At 41.5% G+C, this 20290-nt stretch overlaps 2 protein-coding genes across 2 annotated transcripts in view; one reads left to right on the plus strand and one right to left on the minus strand.

The window, feature by feature from the left end:
• MTHFD1 (methylenetetrahydrofolate dehydrogenase, cyclohydrolase and formyltetrahydrofolate synthetase 1) overlaps window positions 1-9714 on the minus strand; it is a 50769-nt gene extending 41055 nt beyond the window's left edge. The window contains exons 1-2 of the mRNA XM_087819964.1: window positions 9610-9714; window positions 1020-1104 (exon numbers count right to left, since the gene is read on the minus strand). Of these exons, the coding sequence (XP_087676090.1) occupies window positions 1020-1104; window positions 9610-9650 (126 nt within the window). The 5' untranslated portion in view covers window positions 9651-9714. The remainder of the gene's footprint in view (window positions 1-1019; window positions 1105-9609) is intronic.
• Window positions 9649-20290, plus strand: part of LOC107545655 (uncharacterized) — a 28290-nt gene continuing 17648 nt past the window's right edge. The window contains 2 exon segments of the mRNA XM_087813778.1: window positions 9649-9696; window positions 18670-18798. Coding sequence (XP_087669904.1) covers window positions 9649-9696; window positions 18670-18798 — 177 coding nt within the window.

Genomic DNA, 20290 nt, shown 5'->3' on the forward strand with positions numbered 1-20290 from the left:
TTGAGTTTTCAAGCAAAAATCAGAATTTTTTATCCACTCCTGTAAGCCTGATAACTTTTCAATACTTACAGTCTTTTCTGATGAGCTCGTTGGTTATATTAATGATTATGATTTTTTATACCACGTAATGAAATGTGTTAACATTTGGAAGATCTGCAAAATTTGGTGAGCCATTATTTTCCAAATGAGGAATGAAGGACATAATAAAACCAAGCCTGGGTACATAGCCTTTCAAACTGCAACATAGATTTTGATGCAACAAAGTATGAAAGTTCAAAGATATAGTTTCAGATTCCACATTGCAACTAACCTTTAAAAACTTTACTTATGGAGTCGTGGCGTAGTATTAAAGAAAAATATTCACAATTATCTAGAAAGATTATTTTAAAAAGCCTTCCCTTTGACAATTATATGTCTTTATAAGGCCAGGTTTTCTTCATACATTTCAATCACACTAACATATAGCAAGAGATTCACACAGATGCAGATGGGAACCCAGCTGTCTTCCATTAGGCCAGGTAGTAAAGGGCTTTGCAAAAATGTAAAATAATGCTTCGCTTCTTACAAAATTTTGTTTTCTAAAAGTTATTTTCTCATTAAAATGTTACTTATGCTAACATATAATGATCTTACTATTGGCATTTTTACATGTATAAAAATTTTTAAGCTTCTTAGTTCTAATTTCTAATGTAGTAAATATTGATAGATAAATCCATATAAACAAAAGCTCATTAAGGTCTTAAATTTTTAAAAGCATAAAGGGATCCTAAGACCAAGTTTCAAGAGACACTGGACTAGGGGAAGAGTACCCACAGAGAATAGCAGAGGGCCAGGATACGCCAACATTTTAGAAGTTGAGCTGCAGAGAAACCTGCAGGGAGAAACTGCAAAGGTCTCAGGTGTCCCACAAGCCCAAGAAAATAAATAAAAAATGGGTAGAGACTGAAGTTCTGGTTGTCTTACGTGCTATTGAAAGACTGAGTAAGGAAGATATTAGTGGAAATGAACTATCATAATACCTGTAATATTGCCAGGCCTGGTGTGAAACCAGGTACTTGCTCCTTCATCTGAGTGACCTGGTTCTTCAGTTGCTCCCTTATTTGCCTAGAGAAAAAGGAAAGGTTGGAGTTGACACAGTGTTTCTAGCACAAAAAAATGATGCGGATTATCAGATGTATTCTCTTTTAAATTAAAAACACCTTCACTGAATGGTCACTATATGGTATAATATGTACTATGTACTGCCCTTCAATTTTCCAGGCTTCAAGTAGACATGGATCTTTTCTAACTCCTACTGGCTCTGACTGGGCCATGCAGCATGGGGACAGTCAGTTTAAAATATATCTGTTGATGGCATTCAAAATCATACAGTGAACAAATGAAAACTTGGCCATCGATTTTTCTTTGACTGGGACTTGACCCGAACAGAGGCCACAAAATTCTGCTTTTACACAAAAGAACAGGAAACAGTGGAGCTGCCAGGCTTTCCCCAGGCTGCCACTGAAACTCCCCAGCAAGTCCAGCCGTAGCTGCTTCCCGGGCATGACAATCAGATGTGGGACCAGGGCAGCTGCAGAAGGTCCCTCCCAGGCGCCAAGTTTCCAGGCTCCATTCTCTTTTCCCTCCGACCATTATATTAACGCAAAGCACTGGGCAAAGATTTCTACTGGTTCTCCTTAAACCTCCCCTGACCCAAACAAACCCCAAGGGGTAGGGGGGAACAAAACAAACCCCAATCATTCCTAGCACCATATAAGACAATGACAAGAAGTAACAGTGAAAACATGAATACATCTGAGGCTCTCAATAACCTTGTGAGGTGGGCAAGGGAAGAGAAACTTTCTTATTCTCTTTGCAGATGTAGACAGAGGCTCTAAGAAGTTATGCGGCTTTTCTAGGGCCAATTAGCAGAAACAATAGCACGTGGAAAGGTCCTGGGTGGGAAAATGAGGTCGAAGGGGAAGAGGCAGTAACCAGATCAGGGAGACTGTCTTCTATTCAGAATGTGATGAGAAGCCATTAGAAGGTTTTGAACAGGGCTGACATGATCAGACTTACATTTTTAAAGGATTGTTCTGGCTGCTGAAAAATTATTCTGCAGACTGTAGGGGAAAAGATGAGAATCAGGGACACCAGCAAGAAGTTATTGCAATTACAAAAATCCAGGCCTGGGATGGTAGTGGCTTGGATCATGGTATAAATGGTAGGCTGGCAAGAAGTGGTCGGATTCTACACATATTCACATGAAGCACAGAGACAATGCCAGAGCTACAGATGACTCTGAGGTTTGGGGGTTGTGAAATGGAGCTGGAGAGACTGACAACTACAAATATTTTAAGGCATGGAGCAGATTTCATACTGATACAGTGCGTTTATTTATCAAATCAGGATTCTAGAACAAGTGAGCATTTGAGACCTGAAGAAGGGAAAATTAAAAATAATACTGCCCGGCAGGGCGTGGCTCAGCAGTTGAGCATCGACCCAGGATCCAGGAGATTCCCGGTCAGTGCACCCGCCTGCGTTGCGGGCTCGATCCCCAGCCGGGGTCGTGCAGGAGGCAGCCGACCTATGACTCTCTCATTGTTGATGTTTCAACTCTCTCTCCCTCTCCCTTCCTCTCTCTGAAATCAATAAAGATATATTTAAAAATATTAACAATACTTATACCCAGCAGGTAGCAAGCTATGGGAACCCAGTCCTACAAGGTGGTATAGGCGGAAAATGTATCAGTGCCATAGGTTAAGAGCAAAGAACAAAATGTTCTGTATTTTCTATGCTATAATTTAAATAGATCTCAGTTTGCAATTTTTTTTCTAAAAGAAGATTATAGCTTCAGATCAGTTATACTGACTTCCTTAAACTTTTCCTAAGCAGGATTGTTTTTGAAGTTGTATTAGTAGGGATATCCTTCCAACTAGAAAGATTTATTTAAAAGTTAACATTTAGGCCTTGTTATGAGACATGACCGGAAGAGCAATAAGAGGAATTTTAAAATGCCCATAAAAATGCACAATCAGCAAGAACTAACTGGACAGCCCAAACCACAAAAACAACAAGTGGGAAGTTTTCAGCTCCGGTGCGAAAAGAAAAAAAAGTTGTGGACTGGGTCTCCATAAGTCCCTTAAACAATCTTCCCTGCCTTAATTTTCTGGGTAGGCCACTACCTGAAGAACCCTGAAATGAAAAGTGGAATAAAGAAAGCCAAGTGTAAGGTATGGCTGAAGTTAATAAACTATAAAAGAGGACTGTGGAGAGAAAAGTTAACACTCCCTCATCTGTCTTTATGTAGGGTCCCAGAGCTGTGATGAATTAAATGGTGGAAAGTGATTTAAATTTTTAAAAATACTTCTTTTTAAAAAATATATGTTTTTATTGATTTCAGAGAGAGGAAAGGAGAGGGATAGAGATAGAAACATCAATCGGTTGCCTCCTGCACACCCCCTACTGAGGATCGAGCCCAAAACCTGGGCATGTGCCCTGACTGGCAATCGAACTGTGACTTCCTGGTTCATAGGTAGATGCTCAACTACTGAGCCATGCCAGCCAGGTGAAAGTGCCTTAATTTTTTTAGCTTGTTACTTCCAGAAAGTTTAAATGCTATCATGGAAGAACTTCCTAACCATTGAAACCTAAATTAACAGAAACTTCCTTGAGTTGCAGATGCCTCCTATTTCTATCCAAGGCCCATGAGCTACACCATCTTGGTAAAGGTTCTGGGGGCAAAGTGAGGCAGAAATAGGCACCTGGAGAAACATCCCTGATCCCTGAATAGAACTACACATGCCAATAGAACTACACACCACCTTCCATCAACATTCTCTAAAATCTAAGAGAGGACAACATACCTCAGTCTTGATGTAGGAGAAATCAATACCAGAGTGTCAACGAATGCAGTAAGACAAAGTAGCAGTAAACCATTAACATTTCTCTGGTTATGACGAATAGATACTAGTAAAATAGCCACAGCCAATTAGGTATGAACAGATACTGATGCAGTTTTAATAAAGTTGCTACTGGCATCTAGTGGGTAGATGCCAGGGATGCAACTAGATATCCTACCATGCACAGGACCCCTGCCCTCCGCAACAAAGAATTATCCAGCCCAAATGTTAATATGCCCAAGTTTGCCCGGCGGGGCATGGCTCAGCGGTTGAGCATCGACCTAGGATCCAGGCGATTGGGGTTCGATTCCTGGTCAGGGCACATGCCCGGGTTGCGGGCAAGGCAGCCAATCAATGACTCTCTCATCATTGATGTTTCTATCTCTCTCCCCCCCCCACTCCTTTCCTTTCTCTGAAGTCAATAAAGATATGTTTAAAAAAAAATATATATGCCCAAGTTTGAGAAACCCTGCTATCGGCCAATAAAATGCAATTTGTGTGTGCGTGTGTGTGTGGGGGGGTTGTTCTCTTTTCTTTCTAAGGGGCAAAAATCAAAGTGGGAATAATTTATCTCCACCTGTCAATACGTGTTTGAGTCTGTCTGGACAAGAGTCCATTACCATCAGTTTTCTCCAAGTTAATGTTTCCCAAACACAGTTGTAAAACCTGGTATTCCAAGAAATACCTGTACTTCAAATTCCTACTTAGTAAAGTCATATTAAAAGACTATATCACCTTTCCGTTGAAACTAATTGTTTTCACTGATAGGTAATAGCAAGAGCTACACTGTATCAGTATACAGAATAATCAACTAATATCAGTACTTTCCTTTATTAAGTTTAAGAATAAAATCTATAAAATAATTTAATGCAAATATAGGGTGGGGCAAAAGTAGGTCTACAGTTGTCCATATGGAAGATAATACAATAATTAATAAATAATAATACAAGAATAAACTGTGCTCCATGTGCTCACAACTATAAGCCTACTATTGCTCCACCATGCATAAGTACCTCAAATATCTGAAAGTTTAATGTAAACTTATTTTATGGCCCAGTGAAAATTTATAATGCAAAATTCTTCCATCCAATTCTCAAGCTCTCAAAGACCTAAGAAGGGAAAGATATGTTGCCTGATATTTATGATATGAAAATAGATAAACTGTGTAAAAAAAAATTCTAATAAACCCTCTAATTTGCAGTGAGTATAAAGGTCATCATTAATCCTTACACATAATGATACAATAACTGCTTATTTTAAGTCTCTAGATCAGGGTTTGTCAGACTCAGCACTACTGACATTTGGGACAGACAATTCTTTGTTGAGGGGGTGTCCTGTGCACTGCAGGATGCTCAGCAGCATCCCCGGCTTCCACCTCAAAATGCCACTAGAGACACACACTTGTCTCCTCCAATTATCAGATTCAGGCTGTAACCCTGGAACTCCCCTTAAGAGAGAAAGGGGGGTTTTCCTCTCAAAGGGAGATGATTTGACAAGACGCAGATTTCCCACAGGGTAGAGCAGGCAGGGAAGGAGTCTGGAATGATGAACTTTGTCTAGTCTTAGCTACCAGGAAAGTATAAAGAGAGAATAGTAAAAGTACACAAAGGCTAGGGGAGGCCTTCTCAGAAGAATGCGAAGCATGGCAGTGAGAAGGCTGCTGTAAAGGAAAAAGATTAGTTCATGAAATTCCTTTTAGCAAAGTGGTTAAGTGCCCAATAAAGTGAAAAACGCCACGTACACGGAGAAAATCTTGGTTCTAGTTGAACCTGCCATTAACCAGCCTAGTAACCTACGGCTGAGTATCATCATGTTTCTTTTTTCTTTTTTTAAATGTATCTTTATTGACTTCAGAGAGAGGAAGGGAGAGGGAGAGAGACAGAAACATCAAATGATGAGAGTCATCACTGACTGGCTGCCTCCTGCAAGCCCCCAACTGGGGATCATCGAGCCCGCAACCCGGGCACGTGCCCTGACCGGGAATCCAACCGCTATCTCCAGGGTCCTAGGTGGATGCTCAACCACTGAGCCACACCCTGCCGGCCTCGTCATGTTTCTTGCCTCAACTATTTCCTTAGCTGCAGGATGGAATGTGTGGAGTAGACCAGAATTTGGAGAAATTTTGACTGTGGAACTTATGACCTGCCCTACCTTTCCTCCCTCCAAGGAAGAGATTTTACACCTCAAACACTACATCAGGGGAGAAACTGCCCAGGGCACTTGAAGGCTTGCAGATCTATCCCCAGAGACCTAACTATTGATGGCAACCAAGGAAACTGACCTGCAAACTTGGGAATGAGGGACCCTTTCCCCAGATTCCAGAATCTCTAACTGCAATGTAAGAAGTTTGCTTACCTCTCCTTGAGAATATCCTTGGCCTGGCAAAAGAGGAAAGGTGGGACACCCTGCCCAGAGACTCCACCTATAGCCCAACCTACTCAAGCCATAAGAACTACATTCCTGTTCAGGCTTCCCCAAGGGTCAGCTGCCTACTGTACCCCCAGCACAAGGAGCTGGGGACTGCACTACCCCATGAGCCAGGCAAGCTGCCCCTCCTTGCAGAGCTCCCCCTCTCTGAAGAATTGTGAACACTACCAGCTCCTAAAGTCAAACTCTCCATGGGAGTCTAGGTGCCAAAGTGTGGCAGTGTCTGACAGAGCCATTTTATAAGTACGTTAGAGAAAAATCTTCTGTAGGCACAAAAAGGCCTCTGTCTTAATGCTCCTCTATGAACTGTGTTAGCAGGAACTGATTGCTCAACGATGGGGCACTATTAAAAGGTTAGCTAAGTTAACTCTGAGCATGCTGGGGGAGAACCATCCAGTACCTGAAAGAGCCTTCTCCAAAAAATGCTTTCAATACCTATGGCCAAATCACTGCCGTCCTGTTCCTCAATGACAAGCACTGGACTTAGACGTAAGGCTTTACGCAAAGTGGTTCTCAACCTCCAAGGTGCATTAGAATCACAGGATGAGCTTTTAAAAGATTTTAAAAATACCGAGTCCAGGAGCTTATTGCTAGCAATTCCAATTAAATCAGTCTGGTGTGGGTACCAAGCACTGATACTCTTTTCAAAAGCTCCTTATGAGTGCAAGTTAGTAAAACTACATTGAAAAAGATTGGCAATTTCTACTAAAGCTGATCATACATGCCCTATTACTCCGCAATTCTACTCCTAGATGTGTAACCAACAGAAATGTGTATACGTTCCACCAAAAGACACGTAAAAAAAACACTCATAGCAGCACTATTCATAATCACCAAAAACTAGGAACCCAAATGTTCATGGGTAGGTAAACAGTGGCATATTCATATAGTAGGATACAATACAGAAAGTAAGTGGACTACAACTACGTGCAACATGGAATCATGTCAGAAAGATGATGTTGGAGAGAAGCCAGACACAGAAGACTTTATACTGCATGGTGCCATTTATATAAACTTCAAAGACAGGTGACACTAGATGTTAAAGTTAGAAGTCAGGATAGTGATTACTTTTGTGGGGGTGGTGACTGGGTGAGAGAGGGGTGCCAACATTATTTCTTTTCTGGGTGCTAGTTACTCAGGTAAATTCAGCTGTGAAAAATTCGCTGAGCTGTATACATATGATAGGTACACTTATTCATACTTAAATAGAAAGAATTAACAAAAAATAGCTCCCTAAGAGATTTTATGTGCAGCTAACATTGAGAGCCTCTGAAGTACATCTCAAGGTAGTTATCACTGTCTAAAAGGTAATGTATACACTAACTAGTTGCCCTTCAACAACACGAGGGTTTGGGGCAGTGCCCACCACACTATCAAAAATTAAAGTATAATTTTGACTCGACTCCCCCAAAACTTAACTACCATAGTCTCTCAGTGTCTGAGGGGAACTGGTTCTAGGACCCCTCCCTCCCCACCAGGCTTTCAAAATCCCAAGATGCTCATGTCCCTTACACGAAATGGCCTAGAACAATGCATAGTCTGCCCTCTGCACCTGCAGATTTCCAACTGCAGATCAAAAATACTGGCTTTCAATCTGTGGTTGGTTGAATCCCAAGATGTGAAACCCAGGGAATTTAGAGAGCTGACTGTATCTATCTTGAAAAAAATCTGAGCAGTTCAAACCCTTGTTGTTCAAGGGTCAATTGTAATTACTAATCACTAATACAGCTCATGTGTATCACACACTTATTATGTGCCAGGAACAATTCTAAATGCTCTTCAGTTAATTATTCATTTACTTCTCCAAACAACTCCATGGCCTAGATGTTATCTTTATTTTACATTTGAGGAAATTTGGGCACAAGGAGGTAAGCTAATTTGCCTAAAGCCATAAAACTAGGAAGTACTGAAAAAAAGGTTTATAGGTGTTTATGGATATAGACATAAACAAAATAATGCATGTATTTGCCCTTATGGAGCTTACAAACATACTCAACTTGCTCTCCACTCAATCAAAATATATCCAGTGAGCAACTATTCTCAGTAGTCTGCCAAGAAGCAAAACTAAATTATCTCTTCACAAATCAGTCTTTCTAAAAGGAAGCTTTCATCAAGAAAAAGCCACTGGTAAAGGGGGTAGGTTTGGATACAAATAAACAAAAAATGAAGGTCAAACAGAAACAATGCAATTCAACAAACTACATGTTGAAAAGCAATCGGATATAAGTACTGTGATTTCTAGCCTAAAAGCCTGGAGTTTCTCCTCATCAATGTGAAAGGCTCACCACAATCTAATTTACACTTCACTTTCTTTGTCCAGGAAACAATCATTTTGCACCAAGGTGGCTTTCACACCACCAACGACTCTATAATTCATTCAAAAATCTCTACTCACAAAATTAGGAGTTCAGAGGAGAGTTACTGTTTCCAACTACAGCAGTTACAAAGTAACTGGTGAGGTTCAAGGTCCTAAGAGCAACCTGAAGGAGTGTGTGCCAAAAGTAGGTTTACAGTTTTGAGTACAAGAAACAGTTTATTCTTGTATTGTTAATTAATTATTGTATTATTTTCCATACGAAGAACTGTAAACCTATTTTTGCCCCACCCTGTATATTCTTTCCTCTTCTGGTCTCATCTTTCCCCACTAGCCACCTCCTAGACACAAAGCAGAGGGGTATTACTTCCTGGGAGTCAGTCTGGCAATCCTATCCACTAGTTACGCATTCCTGTAGGGGTAAAAAAGGCAGAGGTCAAATGGAATACAGAATATTGTCAAGATTCAAGAGCCAAACTAGCATGTAACTCTAGGACGAGGACACGGAGATGTGCTGTTAGAGGAGCATTAAACTGAAGGGGAAACTGGGCCCCTTAGCAAATCACTCTGGTGTAGTGGGTAAAGGAGACCCGCTGTCACCTCCAAATTATAGGGGAAGGAGGCAAACTGGATTTCTGCGTCCTGACTGTGATGTTGCAGGCATCCCCAACTGCTCTCTCCTGGTAAAGTCAGCGGCCGCATTTTGGGGAGCAGTCAGGCCGGGTGAGAGGACTTGTCCCAGAAGCACCGTAGCCAGCGGGCACAGCCACCAGGCAGCCCACCAGCAAACGCAGATTGTGCCCGGAGCCCTTTTCCTCGGCTACAGATGGGAAGAGATCGGGGCACTGGCCTTCCTCCCCACCGGGTTGGTCCAATTCTGCGCTAGAGGTCTCCCTCCCGCAAAAAACTAGTCCATCGCTGACCTGCACACCTTGCTCAGAGCCCTTGCCTGCAGCCCAACGCTCCCTAACAACGACAGGTGCTTACGTGGAGACCACTTTCCCGTTCAAGATTTCCGCCGGTGCCATGACCTTTACTAGTCCGCCGCCCACGATGGATACCGCCAAAATCGAGGTTTGATTCCCTTCCCTACCGCGGACAGCCCAACCCACGAGGTTAGCGACCGCCCGGGGAGAGCTTGCTTCTGCGCCTGCGCCCCCTCCCTATTCCCCCCCCCCCGGACGTCGGAGCGCGTGCGCAGTCCTTAAGCCGGGAGGCGCGGAGAGCTAGGGGATCTGGAATGCGGCGGGAGATAAACTCGGCGATGACTGGAGGGAAGAAATGACCGGCGGGCGGAAGGAGTCGTTTCAGACGGCGCCTTCACGCGGAGCGGAAACCCGCGTAAGAGGGGGCGGGTCTCTACCCCAGCCTATCGGAGGCGGAGGCGGAGGGGCGGTCTCGCGGGAGGTCAGTTTCGCGGGCGCGGGAGCGGAACGGTCTCCCTGACCCTCCCGGACGCTAGGGGCGCGAGTCCCGCGGGGCGGAGCGCGGGGCTCCTCCGGGAGCTCTGGCCAGGCTCTGGCGCGCGGAGCTTGGGGCGGTGGTGTCGCCGGACCGCGCTGACGAACTGGTGTCCCCACCCCAAAGCTGAGCCGGAGGGGCTAGGCGGCGCCCGTGACTTTTAAGGTCTCATGTGACTGATCTCGGCCGGGGTTGAAGCCCAGCCCGCTGTCAGGCCGGCCGAGCGGGAGCGCCTGGGGGTCCCGTAACCCCGGGGGCGGCAGTGCGGGGGGGAGGGGCCGGCAGCCTTGCAGGACTGTTTTGTCAGGTCCCCGCGCAGCTCTGGGCTGGAGAAGCGACGGGGGTGAACCAGATGCCCAGTGACCCGCAGGGCGGACCCGGCCCACCGTAGGCGTCACTCCGGAGGACGCGGGAGCCTGGGGAGCAGGGCTGCAGGCCCCGGGCAGCCGGGCTGGTCGCGGGGACTTGCTCTGCTAGTGTCCCGAGTCCTATGAGTTAGGTCCCAGTCGTCCGATACAGTTCAGAGACAGATTGTTCAGCTCACTTAATTTTACCCCCAGTTTTTTTGAGGTGTTATGGACATGTATGTAGGTTTAAGGTGTACACCGTGATGATTTTAATACACGTATTTAGTACACCGCTCTTATCACAATTAGTTAACATTTCCATCCCCTTATATAATTATCTTTGTGTGTGTGTGTGTGTGTGTGTGTGTGTGTGTGTGTTGGTAATATTTAAAATTTACTCTCTTAACGTTCAGATTTATAATACACTATGGTTAATTATAGTCACTGGATATTAGATCCCCAGAATTTATTCATTTTATAGCAGCAAGCCTCTAGCCTTTGACTACCACCTCCCTGTTTCCCTACCACCCTTGCCCCTGGCAACCATTATTGTACTCTATGAGTTCAGCTTTTTTAGATAACCACATATAAGTAATATCTTACAGTATTTGTCTTTCTCCCACTTTAACACGAAGCCTTCAAGGCTTCAAGATTCATCCATGTCTTAAAAGGTAGGATTTCCTTTTTTAAAAATGGCTGAGTGATGTTCACACACTCACACACACGCACACACTTGCATTTTCTTTAGCCATTCATCCATTCGTTACTGGAGGGGACCTGGCCCAGAGCAGGTCTGCCTAGGGCCAGCCAGTAGTGTGTGGGACTTCATGTAGGAAAGATTTCACAGCATGAGTCCAGATGACTATGAGGGTACATTTATTAAAGCTGGGGACAGTGAAACAAGGAAGGACTTAGCATAGAAGAAACAACAGGAGAGCCTAGGCTGGGCTGCTTTAGCTCACTGGGAAGTCAGAGAAAATGGGCCCTTGAGGACAGGTTCAGGGGCTTAGCCCAGGTGTGAGCTGCCCATTGCTCCCCTGGTTGCAAGTCTCGTGGGGTCTCTTAGAGTGTAGGAGATGCACGCCTGTGGGGGAAGAAGGAAGGAACGGCACAGGCTGCTCCGCAGAGGGAGAGTGTGGACTGGGATGCTTTGTCTTTTATCTCTCTCTTGCAGGCAGGAACCTTAGGGGAGGTTTTGAGGGAGGGTTTCAGCAGAATATTCATCAGTTTTTCAGGGTCCTGGCCTCTACTGATTTGTCAGTGCCAGGGTAGGGGATCATCAGTCACTGCAACTGGTCCTGGCCTAACCCACCTGGTTTTGTTGCTTTTCTGCGCCTGGAGCTGAAATACAGCTGAGCCCTAGATGTCATCTCTAGGGAAGTTACCTTCTGTATCTGGCTGTAAATTGCTTGGCCAGTTTGTTCAGCTATTTGCCTCAGTTTTCCTGTTCCACTTATCCTGGCTTACTGGCCTGTCTCACATTGATGGGCACTTAGGTTGTTTCCATGTCTTGGCTATTATGAGTAATGCTGCAGTGAACATAGGGAAGTAGTTAATTCTTTGAGATAGTGAATTTGTTCAGGTCACTTTGGATTTGACCAAATATATGGATTGCTTTTTATTTATTTATTTTTAAATCCTCACCTGAGGATATGTTTTCACTGATTTATTTTTTTTTTAACTGATTTCAGAGAGAGAGATGGAGCAAGAGAGAGAAACATCAATCTGGCTGCCTCCTGCACGCCCCCTACTGGGGATTGAGCCCGAAACCCAGGTATGTGTCCTGACTGGAAATCGAACCATCGCCTGCTGGTTCATAGGTCCATGCTCAACCACTGAGCCTCGCTGGCCAGGCTGTTTTCACTGATTTTTAAAGAGAGAAGAAGAGAGAAAGGGAAACATAAATCAGTTGCCTCCCTCACGTGTCCTGACTGGGGATGGAACCCAAAACCTGGGTATGTGCCCTGACGAGGAATTGAACCCACAGCCTTTTGTTGCACAGGACAATACTACAAGCAGCTAAGCTACCTGACCAGGGCTCTGGGTCGATTTTATAAACCATTTCTTAGGGTGGACCATAATGGCAAAGCTCATCTATTGAACTTGTTTCTTTTTATAAATTCTTGGCTTTCGGGGGTAGGTGGCATTTGCCTTATTCCTAAATTCTGAGAATATTTTACAGTTGCCCCCTGTGTGGAATTAGAGACCCTTTTTTTGTTTTATAAACAGTTTTATTGAGGTATAATTTACATACTATAAAATTCACCCTCTTTAAGTGTGATTTTTAGTGTTTGTGCAACCATCACTGTAATAGAATTAAAGAATCTTTGGTGAATTTTTCTTTTAATTGCTTTTATTTGATCATTCTTAAAGTTTTTACAAGTACACGTAGAGGTACAACTTAACATATAATGTAATAATGAGAACATCCAAACAAATACCTTCACATATTGTTTTACCTGAACAAATGAAATTATGAAGAAAATTTAAGCAAATTTTCCTGGTAAATTGTAGGCAGTGACATTTTTGTGGCTTATAATACCAAAGAGACATTGACTACCTCAGCTGTCTTTTGCTGAGGGAGATGGCACAAATTCCACTTTACTGATGGAGAAATAGACTTTGAAGTATGACTTGCTAAAAGCTGCATTGCTGTGTCTGGGATAAGCCCAACCCTGGATGTTTCAACTCTAAATGTTATTGTCTTTGCCATCTCGACAGCGTGGTTTTAAACTATAATATTTTTTGTGTGACTTGTACAATTCACTCATTCATTGAATAAGTAGTTGTTAAGTAGCTGTTGGGCCAACAACAAAAGACACTGCTCTGGGTGATACTACAGTGAACCAACAAAATTCCTGCCCTCAGGTATTATTTTGGTGGGGAGAACAGTGATCAGTTAAATAAATATATACTCTAATTTTAGATATTGAGACATGCCACTTTTTAAAATCCTCACCTGAGGATATTTTTTCCATTGCTTTTCAAAGAGAGTGGGAGGAAGGGAGGGAGGGGGAAAAAGGGAAGAGAGGAGAGAAACATCGATATGAGGGAGACACATCAACTGGTTGCCTCATGCATGGGCCCCAGCTGGGGAAGGGAGTGAACCTGCGGCCCAGGTATGTGCCCTTGACTGGGAATTGAGCCCATGACCCTTCGGTGCTTGGGCCGATACACTCTAACCACTGAGCAACACTGTCCAGGGTGAGACATGCCATTTTTAAAAATAGATAGGCTAAGAGGACAGGGAATGGTGGTGGGTTAAGAAGTGCTCTTTTAGAAATGTGGTAAGAGAGGCTTCCTTCTCTGGGGAATCTGACTTGAGCAGAACCCTGAATGAAAAGATAGTTATGGTGTAAGAGAAACAGCAAGGATTTTGAGCAACTGGAAAGGTGGAGCTGCCATTACTGAATTGAAATAAAATAACACTGTGGAAGAAACAGGTTTTTAATTTCAATTCAGTTTTAAACGTTTCTAGGTTCTAGTCAAGGTGGTGGTATAGGCTTGGCACTAGTGGCAGCTGAACTTGGTTAGCAGCTTGGCCTCTCCTGGATACCTCCAAGCCCAGCACAAGTAGCATCCATCTGCAGATTGCTCTGTAGCTGGTGCCAGGTGGCTCTAGGCAGGGCACAGGCAATGGCTAACCTTACACCTCCCAGGAGGCCCCAGCCAGTACATTCGGTGTATAGCTGCAGACCACGCTGGGTTACTACCCTACCACCTCTGTGAGCTACACACTCAAGGGGCAGAATTGGCAGGCACCAAAGCCCCACTGAAGGAAGTCCTGCTCCATAGAGTTGGCCCCTACACAGCAGCTCCTCTTCCATAGTTGCAGGAGGGCCTTGCAGCTGATCAGTCTGGGGAATCAGTCCCTCCCCGTGATGTGCCAGCACCAATCAAGGCTCAACTATAACAGGACAGTGTACACAATCCACACAGGGGGTGTACCTAGAGCACCCAACTTGGGTGACTGGGGAGGCTGTGCCACTGGGCCCTAGAGGACACCTACTACACAAGGCTACTCTACCAATTCCAGGAGACACAGTGGCTCTACCTAATACATAGAAACAAACACAAAGAAGCAGCAAAAATGAGATAAAAAACACACCCCAAAACCAAACAGGTCCCAAATGTAATAAGAGAAATCTCCAGAAAAAGAATTGAATGAAATGGAGGCAAGCAAACTGCCATATACAGAGTTCAAAACAATGGTTGTAAGGATGCTCAAGAAACTTAGAACTTCAACAGCATAAAAAAGGACATGGAAACCATAAAAAAGAACCAATCAAAAATGAAGGATACACTAACTGAAATAAAGAATAAATTTCAGGGAATCATCAGTACAGTAGACAAGCAGAGAATCAAATCAGTGATTTGTAATATAAGAAAGCAGAAAACACCCAATTAGAACAGCAAAATGAAAAAAGAATCCAAAAATATGAGGATAGTGTAAGGAGCCTCTGGGACAACTTCAAGAATATCAACATTTGAATCATGGGGATGCCAGAAGGGGAAGAGAGAGATCAAGAAATTGAAATCCTATTTGAAAAAATAATGATAGCAAACTTTCCTAATCTGATGAAGGAAATAAACATACAAGTCCAGGAAGTACAGAAAGTCCCAAACAAGATGAACCCAAAGAGGTCCACACCAAGACACATCATAATTAAAATGCCAATGTTAAAGACAAAGAGAGAGCCTTAAAAGCAGCAAGAGAAAAGCAATTATCTACAAGTGAGCTCCCGTAAGACTGTCAGATGATTTCTCAACAGAAACTTTTCAAGCCAGAAGGGATTGTCATGAAATATTCAAAATAATGAGAAGGACCTATAACTAAGATTACCCAGCAAAGCTGTCATTTAGAATCAAAGGACAAACAAAGAGCTTCCTAGACAAAGTAAAGCTAAAGGAATTCAAAACCACCAAACCAGTAGTACAAGAAATGTTAAAGGGTCTTTTTTAAGACAAAGAAGGAAAAAAAATAAAAAATATGAATAATAAATGGCCATAAAAAAGAACACAATCTTGCCATTTGCTACAGCAGGGATGGACCTAAAGGGTAGTGAAATAAATCAGTCAGAGAAAGAGAAATACCATAGGATTTCACTTATATGTGGAATCTAAAGAACAGTATAATTAAAAAAACACAACAGAAACAGACTCAGAGATAATAGGAAACAGGCTGATGGTTGCCAGAGGGGGAGGTTGGGGGACTGGGTGAAAAAGGTGAAGGGATTGCCCTGGCCTCTGTGGCTCAGTTGGTTGAGCGTCATCCTGTGCATCAAAAGGTTGCTGGTTCAATTCCTGGTCAGGGCACATGCCCAGGTTGCAGGCTTGATCCCTGGTAGGGGGTGTGCAGGAGGCAGCCAATCGAAATCTCTCTTGCATTGATGTTTCTCTCTCTCTCCCTCTCTCTTCCTCTCTCTCTAAAATCAGTAAAAACTTTTTTTAAAAAAAGGTGAAGGGATCGAGAAATACAGATTGGTAGTTACAAAATAGTCATGGGGATGTGAAGTACAGCATAGGAAATATGGTAAATAATATTGTAATAACTATATATGGTGCCAGTTGGGTACTAGAAGCATTGGGGGAACACTTTGTAAGGTATGTGATTGACCACTGTGCCGTACACCTGAAACTAATACAAAATAATACTGGATGTAAACTATAATTAAATTTTTTTAATTAAAAAAAGTTTTTAGATGCCTCTTAAGCACCCAAATATCTAAGTGATATTCATAGAAATGAGAGATATTATGATGTTTAAATTCATGAGATGAGATGAGAAGGGAATGGGTGGAGGTAGAGAGGACAAGGGCTAATCTTTAGAACACTTCAGTGTTTAGAATTCAAGATGAGGAAAAACCAGGAGGGAAGGTTGCACACACCCAGCCTTAGAATGCAAGTGAAGAAAGTGTATCAGAAGAAAAGGGGTAATTAATTCTGTCAAATATATCGCAGATTGGTTAAATAAGATAAAGACTGATAATCGATCATTTCACAGAAAATAGAAAGATGCTTTTATTCAAATGCTCTTAATGGCCATTGCTTAAAAAAAATGTGTATCTTTTTTGCAGAAGCTCCATTTTTACAAGCTTTTTGAGGGTAATTTGATAATATCTATCAAAACCTTAAATTATAATTGACCTTATAATTTCTCTTCTAGGAATTTATCCTAGAGTGACATTTACACATATACACAAAGGTATGTGTATAAAAGTGTTCCTCACACATTGATTTCAATAGCAAAAAGCAAATCTCCATTAGAATGGATGCAGTTGTTAAAGGAACAATAGATATATACCTCTATAGATATACTGTAAGATAGCTTTCAAACATTGTTAAATGATAAAGGCAGGTTATCCAATAAAGTATGATTTAATTTATATTAATACATCCCAAAGTGGCCCTCTGATCACATTATCAAAAGTTGCCTCCTCCTTACTGTCACATTAGTCTATTTTATTCATAGCACTTACCACTATCTAAAATGATTTTATTTATGTACTTGTTTGCTGTTTTTTCTTTTTTCACCAGAATGTAAGCTATATAAGAAATAATCAAAGAACTTATATGCATAAATGCATAACCCATGGACCCAGACAATAATGCGGGGAAGGCCTGGGGGTGGGGCAGATGCAGAGTGGAAGGGGTTAATGGGGGGGGGGAAGAGGGACATCTGTAATAGTTTCAACAGTAAAGATAAATTTTAAAAAAAGAAATTTTCTATCTTATTTATACTTACATTCCTGCTGCTTGGGGATGTAATTTTAAAAAGCTAGTTTTAGAGGAAAAAAATATTTCTTATTTTCCTGGTTTGGTTAGTAACCATTACTTCCATTCCTATGAATGTCACTTAATTTCTCCTTTCCCCATTTGTATCATACGTAAGTGAAGATAATGGGACAGTCATGCTCAACCATAAAGTCACACAAGAATCACCTGTGTGGCTTTTAAAAAATAGGCCTAGGCTCCACTGTAGACCAATTAAGTTAGACTTTGGGACAGGGTCAGGGTCTCAGTATTTTTTTGGAGTTTTCTTTGAGATTCTGATGTACAGGCAAAGTTGACACCTCCTAGATTAGATGATATCTGAAGTATAATCCTAGTGATTCTGGTATCAAGAATACATAACAGGGATGTACTTTCTGTGGCATAAAAGTATTTCCCTGGAATAAGATATCAGCCTTTCAGACAAATCACCTTTGCTTTAGGAGTAGTAGATGGAATCATTTTTTTCCTCCTCTCAAAGTACTTTTCCCTCAATGAGGTGTAGGTGTCAGAACATAAAATTTGACCTCTTCCAAGAATTTCTCGAAAGAAAGACCCAAAATGTAAGTTTCACATTTGCCAGAATGTTTACTTTCAGTGGGACCACTTTCTGAAGAGTTCTTAAGTTCCCTAATGCTTGATGAGACCACTTTGTGCTTTCACTTCACTGATTAGGGAAATAAAGGCCCACAGGTTTACTGTACCCTTCAAGAGGCCTCTTCCCCCTTCCGTGGGCCTCTGTGATGCGTTCCCCTAGCAGCAGCTTCTTGGATGTGCCAACATTCTACTGGCAAATTGTGCAGGGAAGCCACTCGTATTGGACAATTCAGTTTTCTGGGAACTGACATTGGAGTTGGAATTTTCTCTAGTGCCTGATATGGTAAAAATTTATGGTTCCTACTTTCTACTATATGAAGCATAGCAGACTGTATCTCATTTGAAATATCGATAAATCTTATGAGTAAGAAATTGAATAGTCGTTTACAAACCTAAAATCATAGAATAATTATTTCATATTTCTTTCTTTCTTTTTTTTTTTTTTTTGCTTTAGTCTCCTTATATATTTTTAAATATTTTTATAAGGTTAGTTTGGGAGAACAGTACTATCACCTATATAAGTTAACTTTGTATTAAGAGTTTATTTTTTTCCTGTTGGTTCCTTTATTCAATCCGTAGTTTTTGCAGCTAGTATGGGATGATAGAAATACATCAGAAATATGTCCTGCTCTTATGTACTTTTAATGTAGTAGGAGAGATAAGGTTTTTACATAGTGAATGAAAATAAAAGTGTAGACTATGTTACTTACTGTTTTCCTGAGACCTATTGTGTTTGTTAGGGTAGCACCTTAAAATGAATGTTTTAAAGTTGTATTCTATTTAGAGCTACTTACTTGAGTTTGTGTAGACTAGAACATTTCGGGTTGATCTACGGAGTACATATTTAGATAATTTGCAATTTTCTTTGTAGGCTTGTTTTGATCCACCTCTTGAAGTGGTTTCCACCAGGAACCCGATCACGTACAATGAAAGGACAGCTGACCCAGACCATCCTGACCTTGCTGGTTTATTGGTGAAAAACAAGGATCTTTTAGCTGAGGTATATGGATTATCTAAAAATAAAACACTATGGGGAAATATATTCTCTGTAAAAGTAGGGGAAAAAACCATTCTGATAAAGGACGCAAAGTATTATCTCAATTCAGTTTTGCTCTTTTCTCAGTATTAAATTCTCTCATCACTGAGGAGCCTTAATTTAGACATTAATTTGTCTTTTGCCAGAGAAATCCTTTTGAAGGTGGTACATAATTAAGTGCTTTCAAGTTGACTGCCAAATGCTAGGATATTAGAACATTGCTTATGAACTGCCATGCTCAAAATTTATGTAATAATATTACATATATCATGCGTTTTTAATGGAAAGGATGAGTTCTCATTTTCAATATAGCACCAAATGGAAAATATCCACCAGTCTTACTAAATACTTGATGAAACATCTGAGTAACAGCAACAATTGAAAAAGATTCAATGACATGGAAGCATGGATCAGACTGACGAATAGCAGAGGGACAGAGGAGGGCGGGGGAGGGGAGGGGGAGAGATTAACCAAAAAATTTATACGCATATATGCACAACCCAATGGTGTGGAGAGGGACTGGAGAGGGGGGTGGGATGGGGTGGAATGGGTCATTGGGGAGAAAAAGGGACATTTGTAATAGTTTAAACAAAAATTAAAAAAAAAATTAAAAATTTAAAAAATTAATAAAAATAAAAGAAAACAGAAAAAAAGAAGAAAAAGAAACCACATTTGAAGGAAATACCTTGACTTTCATTCCCTGTGATGAGCTAGAGAGTGCTTTTAAACCAAATTATCAAAAAAGATCGCAGGTTTTTTTGTTTTTTGTTTTAAAAATGTCTTTATTGATTTCAGAGAGAAGAAGGGAGAAGGAGAGAGAGAGAAACATCAATGATGAGAGAGTCATTGATGGGCTGCCTCCTTCAGGATCCCTGAGATTGAGCCCAGAACCTGGGCACATGCTCTGACCGGAATCGAACAACGATCTCCTGGACCATAGGTTGATGCTCAACCACTGAGCCACACTGGCTGGGCAAGATCACAGTTTTTAAACCTTGTTTAAAGAAAATATGCAAGCTTTTTTTCAGAAATTTCAAAGTACTTTTTTAAAAAGCAATTCTCTACAAGTACATAAATCATTTGGTAACTATAAATATTTTAAATCTGTCAAAGCAGATATCTAAAAGGCTCTACAAAGTTCTCATTTTGATTTGTTTTTAGATACTATATATATCAAAAAGTAATTCAAAGCTCATGTTGGCATTTTCTGGATTTAATAAATATTTAGTGACAGTTATTGCATGGTTTCCCTGTGTTAAAGTTATTTAAAAAAACAAAAAAGGACTGATGACTTCAACAGAATACCTTCAGCATGAGTCATCTTTCTCTTTTATAATAACCTATTATTTAATCCCACAGGAGCACAATTGTCTTGATAAGGCAGTTTTTCTTCTCACTGGATGCATTTAAATTTTTTTGTTATAGTTAACTTTATTTCTTTGTGGGACATACAAAA

Source organism: Miniopterus natalensis, chromosome 1, assembly GCF_054644295.1.
Source record: "Miniopterus natalensis isolate mMinNat1 chromosome 1, mMinNat1.hap1, whole genome shotgun sequence".
Taxonomy (NCBI): Eukaryota; Metazoa; Chordata; class Mammalia; order Chiroptera; family Miniopteridae; genus Miniopterus; species Miniopterus natalensis.